General features: G+C 40.3%; 1 protein-coding gene and 1 long non-coding RNA gene across 5 annotated transcripts in view; one reads left to right on the plus strand and one right to left on the minus strand.

The window, feature by feature from the left end:
- Window positions 1-14,682, plus strand: part of LOC138851754 (ATPase family AAA domain-containing protein 3A homolog) — a 38,789-nt gene that overhangs the window by 18,486 nt on the left and 5,621 nt on the right. For all 3 annotated transcript variants that reach the window (XM_070081195.1, XM_070081193.1, XM_070081192.1), the window contains exons 5-6: window positions 3,606-3,691; window positions 12,086-12,213. In XM_070081195.1, the coding sequence (XP_069937296.1) occupies window positions 3,606-3,691; window positions 12,086-12,213 (214 nt within the window). The remainder of the gene's footprint in view (window positions 1-3,605; window positions 3,692-12,085; window positions 12,214-14,682) is intronic.
- LOC128688427 (uncharacterized) overlaps window positions 1-14,682 on the minus strand; it is a 43,706-nt gene that overhangs the window by 7,453 nt on the left and 21,571 nt on the right. The window contains exons 3-4 of one of the 2 annotated variants that reach the window (XR_011391383.1): window positions 13,904-14,017; window positions 4,201-4,297 (exon numbers count right to left, since the gene is read on the minus strand). This is a non-coding gene — a long non-coding RNA (uncharacterized lncRNA). The remainder of the gene's footprint in view (window positions 1-4,200; window positions 4,298-13,903; window positions 14,018-14,682) is intronic. The other variant, XR_011391384.1, reaches the window with a different exon arrangement.

The following is a 14,682-nucleotide window of genomic DNA, read 5'->3' on the forward strand; positions in this document are numbered from 1 at the left end:
TCACAGTGAGACCCTCCCCAGAGGAAATGGTGGGCATTAAAATCACCAAGTAACAGAATCGGTGGCGGTAATGACGAAACAAGGAAGGCAAAATCCGGAATAGATAATGCCCGAGAAGGAGAGAGATATAAAGAACAGAGCGTATACCACCTATGTAAGTGGATACGGGCTGCTGTGTAATGCAGCGAAGTATGAATAAATAGCTGATGGTACGGAATATCAGTGCGGAGAAGAAGGGCACTTTCATTAAAGGTCCCATCAGGAAAAGGATCTGAAGAATACAATAAATTATAGCCTGAGATGTGAGAAATAACAGCAGAGTGTAATTTTGGTTCCTGTAAGCAAACACCAACAGGGGCAAACTGGGAGAGTAACATCTGAAGCTCACCCCGATTACCCCTGAGGCCGCGTATATTCCACTGTAAAAAGGCCATGATTGGCAATGATAAAGATACTTGAAATCCGCAGGTAAGGGTTCCTACGGACTAGAAGGGTTAGAAAAGTCCACATGCGGAGGCAGTGGAAAATGTTCAAGCAGCGAAGGAACGGTGCGCTGTGAAGAAAGGAGTTGCGCAGATGGAGCAGAGGAGAGAGAAAGAGCGGAAGGTGGATCAGTGTCCATTGATGGTTTGGTCTCTGCAATATATTCAGAGATTGCTTCAAGTGTTTCGGAATTCAGAGATGTCGTATGGGAGACAATATTGGGAATGGTAGGGGGAGGATGAGTAAAGATTGGAACTGTATTGGACTGTACCAAGGTAGGGGGGGGCGAAAGGGTGGAGGGAACTGGAGAAGCGTGGCAGGGGACAGAAGAGACAGGAACCTGGGAGGTGGCAGAAGAGGAAGAAACTTGGGAGGGAACAGGGGAGGAAGGTACATTACGAGGAGGAGGGTGAACCTCTGCACTTGTAACTGAGCCAGTGAGAGGGGAAGAACTAGGGACAGAGACAGGGAGGGTAAAATGAGGAGGTGGAAGATGGGTAGGAGGTGTTACCGGACCTTTTTTTGACTTTTGAGAAGTAGAGGGACGATTGGGAAGAGGTGTCGTACGAGGTCTCGTCGATACTGAGGCTTGTAAGAGAGAACTCGAAGAAGCGAGATTAGACTGAGGCGTTGAAGTAGGGACGTCTGAGCCGAGGACAGCAAAAGGATTAGATACAGGAGTGATTATGGGAGAGGTAACCACAGAGGTGGGTGTAGAAGATGGGATACCAGAAGTGGGGGGACGTTTTGAAACACGGGAATAAGAAACACGTGGGAGTCTCCCTTGGAGGCGGAGATGAGAAACTGCCATGGCATAAGGGAGACCTTCTGTCTCTTTGAGGTAACGGATTTCCCGCTCGTTTAAATAGACCTGACAACGGCGAGAGTACGAAGGGTGAGCCTCATGACAGTTAAGGCAAGAGGGAGATCGATTGCAAGACGTATTAGAATGGTCATCGGCACCACAGACTGGGCATTCGGCGATAGATCTGCAATATTTCGCTGGATGGCCAAATCGCCAGCAATTTCTACACTGTTGTGGTGTAGGGATCACCTTTCGAACTTGTAACCGATGTCCTGCTATATAAACGGAGGATGGGAGTTCTCGGCTGTCAAAAGTTAAACGAGCCACATTGCTAGGGTATCGTCTCCGCCCACGGGCAGGAAGAACGTAAGTGTCTACCTTGAGGATTGGGAGATCTTGGAGTTCCAGCTGTTCTAGAATGTCGGTGCCACATGTCTGGAAATTTTGTTGAACTATGGTATGGGGCAGAATAACGGTACCACTACAAGAATTGAGGGAATGATGTTTTTCAAGGGTGACAGGAACAGTATCTATATGGGAAAGACGAGAGAGCTCACGAGCCTGGGTAGCATTCTGTACGGTAATGATGCGCGTACCGCTCTTAAGAGCATGAAAAGAAATATCTTTACCAACATGGCGTAGGAGTGCCTTGCCAATACTATGGTCAGAAAGATAGGCAGTAGAGGAAGTTGGTCGTAAAGTGAAGAATTTAGTCCACTGTTCAGTCTGAAACTGAGCGTGGAAAGGTAGTGAAGGACGTGTCGATCGTTTCTGAGAAGAACGAGAAGGTGAAGGTGGAGAAGTATCATCAGCAGGTAATTGTCGTTGACGTTTAGGCGTGGGACCAGAGTTGGTCCGACGTGGAACGGGTCGGCGATTTGAAAATTGCCGCACCGTAGAGGGAGAGGCCGGAAGCATAGTCAGAGGAGAGCGAAGGTCTGATAAATCGAAGGAGTCAGTCGAGGCCTCAGTACCTGAAGCGGGTGAGGAAACAGCACCGGCAATAGGTACAGAGGCATGAGGAATGTCTGAAGAGTGGTCCAAAGACGAGGCGGGGTCAGAACGGGGTGCGGTATCAAGAAGGGGCCCGGGGGTACCAGGTTCATGGACTAGGGCTGCCATGGTTAGGTTACTTCTTTCTTTTTGTTTTTAAGAAAAAAAAAGAAAGAAGAAAAGAAAATAAAAATAAAAAAAAGAAAAAAAAAGGGGGGACCGGGGAGGGATAGTTCCTAGGAGGAATGAAAGGGCCAGAAATCTCCCTCCGCGCCCAAGAGGACTCGACACCGCTAGTAGCGCAGATGCAGCATGGAACCCGTGCCATACCCTACCCTTCATGCCAGTAAACCAGCAATCTGGGATAGCAACCTCACATCTGCCGAGCTACCTCGGTGGACAAAAGAGAGGGCGGCCGGATATCCGCCACAAAGCATACCTCCTTCAGCCACCACCCCCGGAATCCGAAAGGTGGCTTCCAGAGATACACCCGTCGCCCAAAAGACACCCAAAGCTACTCCGGGATACCGGAGAGGGATCGGGACATCCCTAGGCAATCCAGATTCCACGGCAAACTACGCCACCGCCAAGAAACCTCAACGGAATGGGATGGACCCCGGTGTCCTTTCCCCTACCTAGGAACTAGCGCGCCTGTGGGAGAAATCACGAAGGCTAAAAAGAGGAAGGGCAAAAGGGAGGGGTGAGGAGGAGGAGGAGGAATGGAAAAAGGGGAGGATGGGGAGGATGGGATAGGGGAGGGGAGAATGGGGGGTAATTAGGTTCGGTCTGAGGAAGAAGACCGACAGGGCTAATTCCTCAGACCAAGAGCCTCTTCACCACGCCAAGGAGCCCCCCTTGAAGAGGTATCATTACACAGTTGTATACTCAATGTTAATAAAAATGTGTAAGTTTTTCCTGTTATCTTATATATGCATTCTGCACAAGAAAATAACCAACTATACTGTCAGAGTATAAATGTTTTAGCAAGTATATATTTTGCACTTATGACAGGGTGATAATACTTCCTTGGTTAATTGCAACCTTCTAAGGGAGTGCCTTGATCCTGGGAAAGGATTCTTGGTCCAAGGAATTAGAGTTACCCTCTCTTGGGTCAAACCAGTGACCATCATCTACAGTTTGATCAGGCCATCAACCAGGAGGCCTGACCCTGGACCAGGCCACGGACATTGATTCCCGAAATCGGTTAGAGGTAATCTACTTCTCTCATTCTTCCAAAGCTGTATGACCCCAGTGGGTTTAGCACTTCCCCATGAATATAATAATCAGTGGTTCGACTAACCTTATAAATATATGCACTTTTCAGAGTATGCTAAAGAAGCTTTGGAGCTGACAAAAATTCAGGAAGAAACAAAGCAAAAGGAACTTTTAGAAGCTGCTAAGGAAATAGAGGTCAGTTTTACATTTAGTTCAGTTCAAAAGTTTAAAGAATTAAGCTTGAGTGTATGTTTAAACAATTAAACATATGCTAAACTTAAAGAATTAAGTTTAGTGTATGTGAGAAAGTATGAGCTAAAGGTTTGCCACTACTGTTGAAGTATAATAAAGTTTGGTGTATACAAGTGAGTTCAAGCTAATAGTTTACTTTTACTGTTGAATAAACATTTATGGAAAGATAAGGGGTATTATTATTTTAAACATTTTTACCTCCAACAAACATACCAAATAACTATGGTATTTACTTGTAAGTACAGTATACCGTAGTTGTTTAAATTTATATTCAAGTTATGTATATTTAAATATTAAATTTTTGTTGTCAGATATTAAACTTTTTACAAATTTATCCTTTATAAGAGAGTGCCCTGATGCTGGTTAAGGACTCTTGATTCAAGAAATTTGAAAAACAACATGCCTGATTGCCTTCAAGAATGCATAGCCATAAACAGAAAAACAAATACTACCTGTTTGATAATTCCAATGTATCTTCAAACCTTGTTAAGTTTTCATCCATTGTTTGTCCTGTGCTTCTTGTTTCCACTATGCTTTACTGCTCAAGACCTGTGCACAACAAGTATGAATTTGACTACAATGTGGTCTGAATTTACTGTTTTCACCACTGTTATATATCGTACAAGATCATCGATGTTTGTGAATATAAGTTCAAGGTTATTTTTTAACTTGTTGACTTGACTACTTACTGGCTTAAGGTGAATTATTTACAGGGAAGTAATGTAGTAGATGTAAGTATATGGAATAGGTAGTAGGTTATTTAATCCTTCCACTGTCCAGGCCCCCAAAATTAATATTGCTCCTAGTGTCCACCTTTTTTTGGTAAGTTAACTATTTTTTCTTCTGAAATTGTAGAGAATTTTTTCTGAAGGTAATGACACCAAAAGTACACAGCTTGATGGAAAACTTTCAGAATTATGCAGGTGCAAATTTATTGGCCTGGATGCAATTTATGCATCTCTGATTTCTCTGACTTTGAGTCCTATTTTAAGGCAATTCCATTACTCCATTTTGACCAAATTTTTCACTATTTAGTTAATATTCCTTCCATTCTATTGATTGACCACAAGAAACTGTCCATTTAACTACCCTATAAAGTGCATAGAAGTTGGTAATTTGGAAAATTTTTACACAAGACTAAAAAATACCAGTTTAAAAACAGAATGAAAATAAACAATGTAAACATTCCTGGTACTAGAACAGCATTTCCTCTGTTCATTAATCATGTTCCCAGACTTCTCATATATTATGCTTGATTTTCATTTTGAATTCATAATCACAAAAAAAATAGATTTACACTATTTCCTAGATAATAAAATGTTACCAGCAATGATTGGTCATGGTTTATTGTCTCAGTAATTAAATCAGACCTATTAAAATGCATAAAATAGACTTGTGAGTATAGGGATGCCCTACCCATCCTCTGGTAGGAGGGGTGGGGATGTTGCAGTTTGGAGGACAAGACAGTGAATGGAGGATGGTGAAAGTGTTTTCATCAGTTTTTTTGGGTCATTCTACCTTGGTGGAAGATGGATAGTGTGTTAAGCAAAAAAGTATTTTGGAATATATAATCTGCATAAAAAAAGTAGAATTGTCTTGGCATAACCATTCCTTTTTTTTAACGTATCAGCCGTATCCCACTGAGGCACACATGGCTTACTGAAGAAGGATTCTGTTCTGCTTCCTCATGTCAGACAGATAATCTGTCTAACAGTTTTGATCAGTACTTCATCATGTTCAGTAAGCTCTCATGAGATAACTACTTCCAGGGCCTTTATATTTACACCTACCATCCGACTTACGACCAAGCTTGGTTCCGACCAACCGGTCGTAAGTCAAAATGGACGTAAGTTGAACCTTTGAAAATTGCCGACATACTGGGTAGGGCATAATGTCAAACTTTTCCTATATAAACTACCTACATAGTACTGTAATGTAATGTACAATCATTATTTCATTCTTTTTACCATAATTTACTTTATTGTTAAAGTTTTAATTATTTATGTACTGTATATAATGTATACATGGTAGTGAACTGTATTGTAAATTTTACATCGCATACAGTATCATATGTTACTGTTATCTTTATGTATTGTCGACACAGTGAATGGGAGAATACCACTGGTAGTGTCATCCTGCCAGAATGTAGTATAACCTATACCCTAAGTAAAGAGAAACAACTCTGGAACATGTGTAATATGTAGTTGGCTGGCTGGCTGGCCGGGTGGGTGGGTGGTTGGCTGATTGAATGTGGCTATCTCTCTCTCTATATATATCTCTCTCTCTCTCTCTCAGGTACACATAAGTGAAGTTATCATACATAGTATAAATTACCTAGGATAACCCCAAAAATCCAGACAAAGTGCTATACAGTGGATCTGTGCTCCAGTGCCCTGTGCCAGTGCCAGATGACTGTGAAACAAACCTGTAACTGTTTTGCATGATAGTAGGATTGCTGGTTTCTTTTTCTGTCTCATAAACACGCTAGAGAACAGGGATATCTTACTGCTCCTACTTACACTTTGGTCACACTTCACAGACATGCACATGCATATATATATACATACATCTAGGTTTTTTTCTCCTTTTTCTAAATAGCTCTTGTTCTTCTTTATTTCTTCTATTGTCCATGGGGAAGTGGAAAAGAATCTTTCCTCCTTAAGCCATGCGTGTCGTATGAGGCGACTAAAATGCCGGGAGCAATGGGCTAGTAACCCCTTCTCCTGTAGACATTTACTAAAAGAGAGAAGAAGAAAAACTTTATAAAACTGGGATGCTTGAATGTGCGTGGATGTAGCGCAGATGACAAGAAACAGATGATTGCTGATGTTATGAATGAAAAGAAGTTGGATGTCCTGGCCCTAAGCGAAACAAAGCTGAAGGGGGTAGGGGAGTTTCAGTGGGGGGAAATAAATGGGATTAAATCTGGAGTAACCGAGAGAGTTAGAGCAAAGAAAGGGGTAGCAGTAATGTTGAAGGATCAGTTATGGAAGGAGAAAAGAGAATATGAATGTGTAAATTCAAGAATTATGTGGATTAAAGTAAAGGTTGGATGCAAAAAGTGAGTCATAATAAGTGTGTATGCACCTGGAGAAGAGAGGAATGTAGAGGAGAGAGAGAGATTTTGGGAGATGTTAAGTGAATATATAGGAGCCTTGGAACCAAGTGAGAGAGTAATTGTGGTAGGGGACCTGAATGCTAAAGTAGGAGAAACTTTTAGAGAGGGTGTGGTAGGTAAGTTTGGAGTGCCAGGTGTAAATGATAATGGGAGCCCTTTGATTGAACTTTGTATAGAAAGGGGTTTAGTTATAGGTAATACATATTTTAAGAAAAAGAGGATAAATAAGTATACAAGATATGATGTAGGGCAAAATGACAGTAGTTTGTTGGATTATGTATTGGTAGATAAAAGACTGTTGAGTAGACTTCAGGATGTACATGTTTATAGGGGGGCCACAGATAGATCACTTTCTAGTTGTAGCTACACTGACAGTAAAAGGTAGATGGGATACAAGGAGAATAGAAGCATCAGGGAAGAGAGAGGTGAAGGTTTATAAACTTAAGGAGGAGGCAGTTAGGGTAAGATATAAACAGCTATTGGAGGATAGATGGGCTAATGAGAGCATAGGCAATGGGGTTGAAGAGGTATGGGGTAGGTTTAAAAATGTAGTGTTAGTGTGTTCAGCAGGAGTTTGTGGTTACAGGAAAGTGGGTGCGGGAGGGAAGAGGAGCGATTGGTGGAATGATGATGTAAAGAGAGTAGTAAGGGAGAAAAAGTTAGCATATGAGAAGTTTTTACAAAGTAGAAGTGATGCAAGGAGGGAAGAGTATATGGAGAAAAAGAGAGAGGTTAAGAGAGTGGTGAAGCAATGTAAAAAGAGAGCAAATGAGAGAGTGGGTGAGATGTTATCAACAAATTTTGTTGAAAATAAGAAAAAGTTTTGGAGTGAGATTAACAAGTTAAGGAAGCTTAGAGAACAAATGGATTTGTCAGTTAAAAATAGGAGAGGAGAGTTATTAAATGGAGAGTTAGAGGTATTGGGAAGATGGAGGGAATATTTTGAGGAATTGTTAAATGTTGAAGAAGATAGGGAAGCTGTGATTTCGTGTATAGGGCAAGGAGGAATAACATCTTGTAGGAGTGAGGAAGAAACAGTTGTGAGTGTGGGGGAAGTTCGTGAGGCAGTAGGTAAAATGAAAGGGGGTAAGGCAGCCGGGATTGATGGGATAAAGATAGAAATGTTAAAAGCAGGTGGCTATATAGTTTTGGAGTGGTTGGTGCAATTATTTAATAAATGTATGGAAGAGGGTAAGGTACCTAGGGATTGGCAGAGAGCATGCATAGTTCCTTTGTATAAAGGCAAAGGGGACAAAAGAGAGTGCAAAAATTATAGGGGGATGTCTGTTGAGTATACCTGGTAAAGTGTATGGTAGAGTTATTATTGAAAGAATTAAGAGTAAGACGGAGAATAGGATAGCAGATGAACAAGGAGGCTTTAGGAAAGGTAGGGGGTGTGTGGACCAGGTGTTTACAGTGAAACATATAAGTGAACAGTATTTAGATAAGGCTAAAGAGGTCTTTGTGGCATTTATGGATTTGGAAAAGGCATATGACAGGGTGGATAGGGGGGCAATGTGGCAGATGTTGCAGGTGTATGGTGTAGGAGGTAGGTTATTGAAAGCAGTGAAGAGTTTTTACGAGGATAGTGAGGCTCAAGTTAGAGTATGTAGGAAAGAGGGAAATTATTTCCCAGTAAAAGTAGGCCTTAGACAAGGATGTGTGATGTCACCGTGGTTGTTTAATGTATTTATAGATGGGGTTGTAAGAGAAATAAATGCGAAGGTCTTGGCAAGAGGCGTGGAGTTAAAAGATAAAGAATCACACATAAAGTGGGAGTTGTCACAGTTGCTCTTTGCTGATGACACTGTGCTCTTGGGAGATTCTGAAGAGAAGTTGCAGAGATTGGTGGATGAATTTGGTAGGGTATGCAAAAGAAGAAAATTAAAAGTAAATACAGGAAAGAGTAAGGTTATGAGGATAACAAAAAGATTAGGTGATGAAAGATTGGATATCAGATTGGAGGGAGAGAGTATGGAGGAGGTGAATGTATTCAGATATTTGGGAGTGGACGTGTCAGCGGATGGGTCTATGAAAGATGAGGTGAATCATAGAATTGATGAGGGGAAAAGGGTGAGTGGTGCACTTAGGAGTCTGTGGAGACAAAGAACTTTGTCCTTGGAGGCAAAGAGGGGAATGTATGAGAGTATAGTTTTACCAACGCTCTTATATGGGTGTGAAGCATGGGTGATGAATGTTGCAGTGAGGAGAAGGCTAGAGGCAGTGGAGATGTCATGTCTGAGGGCAATGTGTGGTGTGAATATAATGCAGAGAATTCGTAGTTTGAAAGTTAGGAGGAGGTGGGGGATTACCACAACTGTTGTCCACAGGGCTGATGAAGGGTTGTTGAGGTGGTTCGGACATGTAGAGAGAATGGAGCGAAACAGAGTGGCTTCAAGAGTGTATCAGTCCGTAGTGGAAGGAAGGCAGGGTAGGGGTCGGCCTAGGAAAGGTTGGAGGGAGGGGGTAAAGGAGGTTTTGTGTACGAGGGGCTTGGACTTCCAGCAGGCATGCGTGAGCGTGTTTGATAGGAGTGAATGGAGCAAATGGTTTTTAATACTTGACGTGCTGTTGGAGTGTGAGCAAAGTAACATTTATGAAGGGGTTCAGGGAAACCGGCAGGCCGGACTTGAGTCCTGGAGATGGGAAGTACAGTGCCTGCACTCTGAAGGAGGGGTGTTAATGTTGCAGTTTAAAAACTGTAGTGTAAAGCACCCTTCTGGCAAGACAGTGATGGAGTGAATGATGGTGAAAGTTTTTCTTTTTCGGGCCACCCTGCCTTGGTGGGAATCGGCCACTGTGATAATAAAAAAAAAAAATTATTACAATAATACATATGTACTACTACTACTAATATTATTATTAAACTATAATATGATAATCGTGTCCACTCATTACTTACCTTAAAATATCTGTAGTCTTAATGTAGAGTGAGAGGTGAGTAAACAAGATTAAATGAATAAACGAATGAGAGTGTAGAAGATTGGCGAGTTATGTAAACAAACGTTGTTGTTGTTGCCAGCCCGGACACGAATGGTTTCTGTTCACTGTCAAGCTGACCAGAAAAACATCTCGTATTTGTTAATTTATATGTTTATATGTTGTGTAGCATGTTTATTATATAATTTTGTAAAAGAAATCATAGATGGATTAAGCAAAATGTCTATATCAATGTTTTATACACATTTAATGCACCTCAGTGATTATTATTGTATTATCATTATTAATATGGCATCTTCAAGACCAATTACACTCTTAATGAGTGGCTCTGAGACAGACAAGCAGATAGAAAGACAGACACAGGTAGACAGAAAGACACACACAGGTAGACAGAAAGACACACACACAAGTAGACAGACACACAGGTAGACATAAAGACAGACACACAGGTAGACAGAAAGACAGACACACAGGTAGAAAGAAAGACACACAGGTAGACACACAGGTAGACAGAAAGACAGACACACAGGTAGACAGATAAACAGACACACAGAGATACACTGATATACAGGCAGACAGATAGACAGGTTTATGTGCAACAGTGAAAACAAATAGAGAGTTCGAGAGTAAGAGCCTTTCTTGCCACAATCTCCAGTGCAAGATTCAGACTTCATCTTAGGGGCCATGGTGAAATTTACTGTCCAGTTAGTACAGTTAATACAGTATGATGCTGCTGATAGGGCAGGGTTACTCAAACTGATGCTGACTGCATGATGCATTGCCGCCACAAGTATTGTCAAATATTGTACAGTTTGCATCAGCCGACCCAACCCAGCTGCCAGATGCACGGTCGTAAGTCGAGTGGACGTATGTCGAGCAGGTCGTAAGTCGGATGGTAGGTGTATTTTGAAATCCATGGTGTAATTTTTTTTTTTTTTGTATTTATGTATTGTACTGAATTATTTCTAAAATATTTTTTTTTTTTCAACAAGTCGGCCGTCTCGCACCAAAGCAGGATGACCCAAAAAGAAAGAAAATCCCCAGAAAGAAAATACTTTCATCATCATTCAACACTTTCATCTCACTTTTCATCTCACTCATACATAATCACCGTCTTTGCAGAGGCGCTCAGATACGACAGTTTAGAAGTCCCTCCAAACTGTCAATACAGTGGACCCCCGGTGTTCGATGGCATCAGTATACGTTAAATTCGGTATTCAATACATTTTAACGCCAAAATTTTGCCTTGCCACTCGTTAAAAAATCTGCCACACGCCACATGCGATTTGTCCGGGACGCATCCACGTGAGTGCCAGTGTTTACAAGCCAGCCAGTGTGCTTGCATCTAAGCATACATTCGGTACATTCCATATTATCACAGTGCTTTTGGTGCTTGTTTCTGCAAAATAAGTCACCATGGGCCCCAAGAAAGCTTCTAGTGCCAACCCTGTGGTAAAAAGGGTGAGAATTAGTATGAAAATTAAGAAAGATTTTGAAGGGTTTGGGGCTAACCCTGAGAAGCCTATGCCAGTTGTGGAATCCATTGTGCCTACTTCAAAAATTAAGGAAATGTGTGCAAAGTGGGTTGAACTGCAAACTTTTATGGATGAAAATCACCCAAACACAGCTATTGCAAGCCGTGTTGGTGATTATTACAATGACAATGTTGTGGCCCATTTTAGACAAATTGTAAAGGAACGGGAGGTACAGAGCTCTATGGACAGATTTGTTGTGCGACAGAGGTCCAGTGACTCTCAAGCTGGTCCTAGTGGCATTAAAAGAAGAAGAGAAGTAACCCCGGAAAAGGACTTGCTACCTCAAGTCCTAATGGAAGGGAATTCCCCTTCTAAACAATAAGTTCGACACTCTCCCGTCCTCCCATCCCATCAACCATCACCAGATCTTCATTAAGGGTAAGTGCCATGTATTCTATTGTTAGTAGAGTACTACTAACTGTGCATGTCTTCTTCAGTTTGTGTGCATTAAACTTAATATTTCATGTAGTAAAACTTTTTTTTTCATAGTACTTTTGGGTGTCTTGCACGGATTAATTTGATTTCCATTATTTCTTATGGGGAAAATTAATTCGCCTTCCGATAATTTTGGCATACGATGAGCTCTCAGGAATGGATTAATATCATGTACCGGGGGTCCACTGTAATTTAACTATTTTAAAAATATGTAATTCAGTGCAGTACAGTTAAACATATACAGTATGAAATCATTTTGTAAAGAAATTAAATTATAAATGTGAATTGAAGACAGTATATTCCTTCCAGTTAAGAATAGAGGCAGCTAAGGCTGAAGGAAAGAGAACTGAACAGGAAGAAAGAAGAAAAACACTTCAAGAGCAGCCAAAATTAGATAAGCAGAAATCCCAATATCAAGACCACCTTGCTCGTAAACGGTTAGTTTAAGATACGTATATGATAATTAGCGTGTAAATTCTATTAAATAATTTCTTCATGGAGTAAAAATGGAAAACAAATGTTAGATAACCAACTTGCTTGATTATGATGATCAATGGACCCTAATTAGTTTAAATATTATGATGATTGTTATAGATGCACTCAAAATGATGAGAGTCCTTGGAGCTGGGAAGATGAATTGGTTATACATGTATTTTAGTTGAAGCTTCCTTGTGCCTATATAAGCGCTAAGAACTTAATGCTTATATAACTGCTAAGAACTCAGTGCCTATATAACTGCTAAGAACTTAGCAGTTATATAAGCACTTTTTTTTTTACATTTGCTGTTTAGGCAGTTATCTCTCTTGCTCTTGGCAGAGCCAGGAGTAATATTATCACAGTAATTTCTTCTTCTTCTTCTTCTTCTTCCAACAAACCAGCCATATCCCACCAAGGCAAGGTGGCCCAAAAAGAAAAACGAAAGTTTCTCTTTTTAAATTTAGTAATTTATACAGAAGAGGTTGCTAGCCCGTTGCCTTCGGCATTTTAGTTGCCTTTTACAACACGTGTGGAGTAATTTTTAATAATGCTAAATTTTTACTTACAAAAAAATAACTTCACTGCAGGCTTATCTTTCTGCAGCAGGGTACTGAATCTTTCAAGGTCAAACTCTTGATTAAAATCTGGCATAATTAATTTTTCTTTGCAAGGAATATTATTTTACCTAAGTGTAAGTTAGTTTATAGGTTACCCACTTAAGTAATTACTGGCTATAAAAGTATTCAGACTAGATTAGTTGACAGTGTAGAGATAATGTTGAAAGTAATTTAATGTGTAATGTAAATGTGAATGAAGTCAGACTTCCACTGTAATTTAATTACCTGTTTATATGAGTTTGCAAGAAAGGGAGATGAGCTGTGAGCTCCAATTCTGGGTTCTGCCTCTTTCTTACTTTCTGTGATCTGTCATTAAAGTATCTCTGACAATGCTTCAAACTGCCAAGAACTGTCTAAATATGCAATTAAATCACATTTTTGGACATCTATTTATTGTAATATTTTTCATATTTTTAAAGAATCAATATGAAAAGTTTTCTCATGTGTATTTCTACATCCCCTGTTTGAAGTCTGTACTAATGTGGAAAAATATTGTACCTTATATAAATTATTGTGAACTACTGCACACATAGTAATAATAATAATCTTTATTTCTACAAGTACATGATACAACTTACACAGACCTAGCTGACATTGTTGACATACTGTATAGAAAGCCCCTTGTAATGCAGAGCATTTGGGCAAATTAGGTTAATTTTGTCCTCAGGATGCAACCCACACCAGTCGGCTAACATCCAGGTATCTATTTACTGTTAGGTGAACAGGGACAGCAGGTGTCTTAAAGAATCACACCCCCAATGTTTCCATTTGTACCGGGGCTCAAACCACGGATCTCAGTGTGTGAACTAAGTGTGCTACCAACCGAGCTATAGGACACCTAGCTCATTGATCAGTCTATGATATTCTTAATAATACAGTGGACCCCCGGTTAACGATATTTTTTCACTCCAGAAGTATGTTCAGGTGCCAGTACTGACCGAATTTGTTCCCATAAGAAATATTGTGAAGTAGATTAGTCCATTTCAGACCCCCAAACATACACGTACAAACGCACTTACATAAATACACTTACATAATTGGTCGCATTCGGAGGTAATCGTTATGCGGGGGTCCACTGTAATACATGAATATCTTGTACAGGTATGAGGATCAGTTGGTGCAGCAGCAGAGGATGCACGAAGAGAATCTGAAGAGACAAGAGGACTCTGATTAATTTTATTTCCATTATTTCTTATGGGGAAAATTCATTCACATACCGATTATTTCGCATAACAATTACCCCTCTTGCACGGATTAAAATCGGTATGCGGGGGTCCACTGTAATTGCATTTCAGTTAATTTAAATTAGGAAAATTGACTCTGCAAACGAGCAAATCCAGTTGTGAGCAAGGTCATGGAATGGATTAAACTCGCAAGTATTACCACTGTATTACTTTGCAAAAATCATTTTCACAATTTTCACATGACAGTATATTTAATTGATAATAAATAATAATGAGTAACCTTAGTATATCTAACATAATAGAAGATTATGCTGTATTTGATTACATAAATTTTAATAGGTTTGGTTACTAAGTAGTTTGTTAGATTATATATTGGTGGATAAAAGGTTGATGGGTAGGCTTCAGGATGTACAAGTTTATAGAGGGGCAACTGATATATTAGATCATTATTTAGTTGTAGCTACAGTTAGAGTAAGAGGTAGATGGGACAAGAGGAAAATGACAACAAGAAGTAAGAGGGAGGTGAATGTGTATAAACTAAGGGAGGATCAAGTTAGGGTGAGATATAAGCAACTATTGGCAGAAAGGTGGGCTGGTGCATGTATGAGTAGTGGGGGGGGGGGGAAGA

Source organism: Cherax quadricarinatus, unplaced genomic scaffold (genome assembly GCF_038502225.1).
Source record: "Cherax quadricarinatus isolate ZL_2023a unplaced genomic scaffold, ASM3850222v1 Contig1941, whole genome shotgun sequence".
Classification (NCBI taxonomy): Eukaryota; Metazoa; Arthropoda; class Malacostraca; order Decapoda; family Parastacidae; genus Cherax; species Cherax quadricarinatus.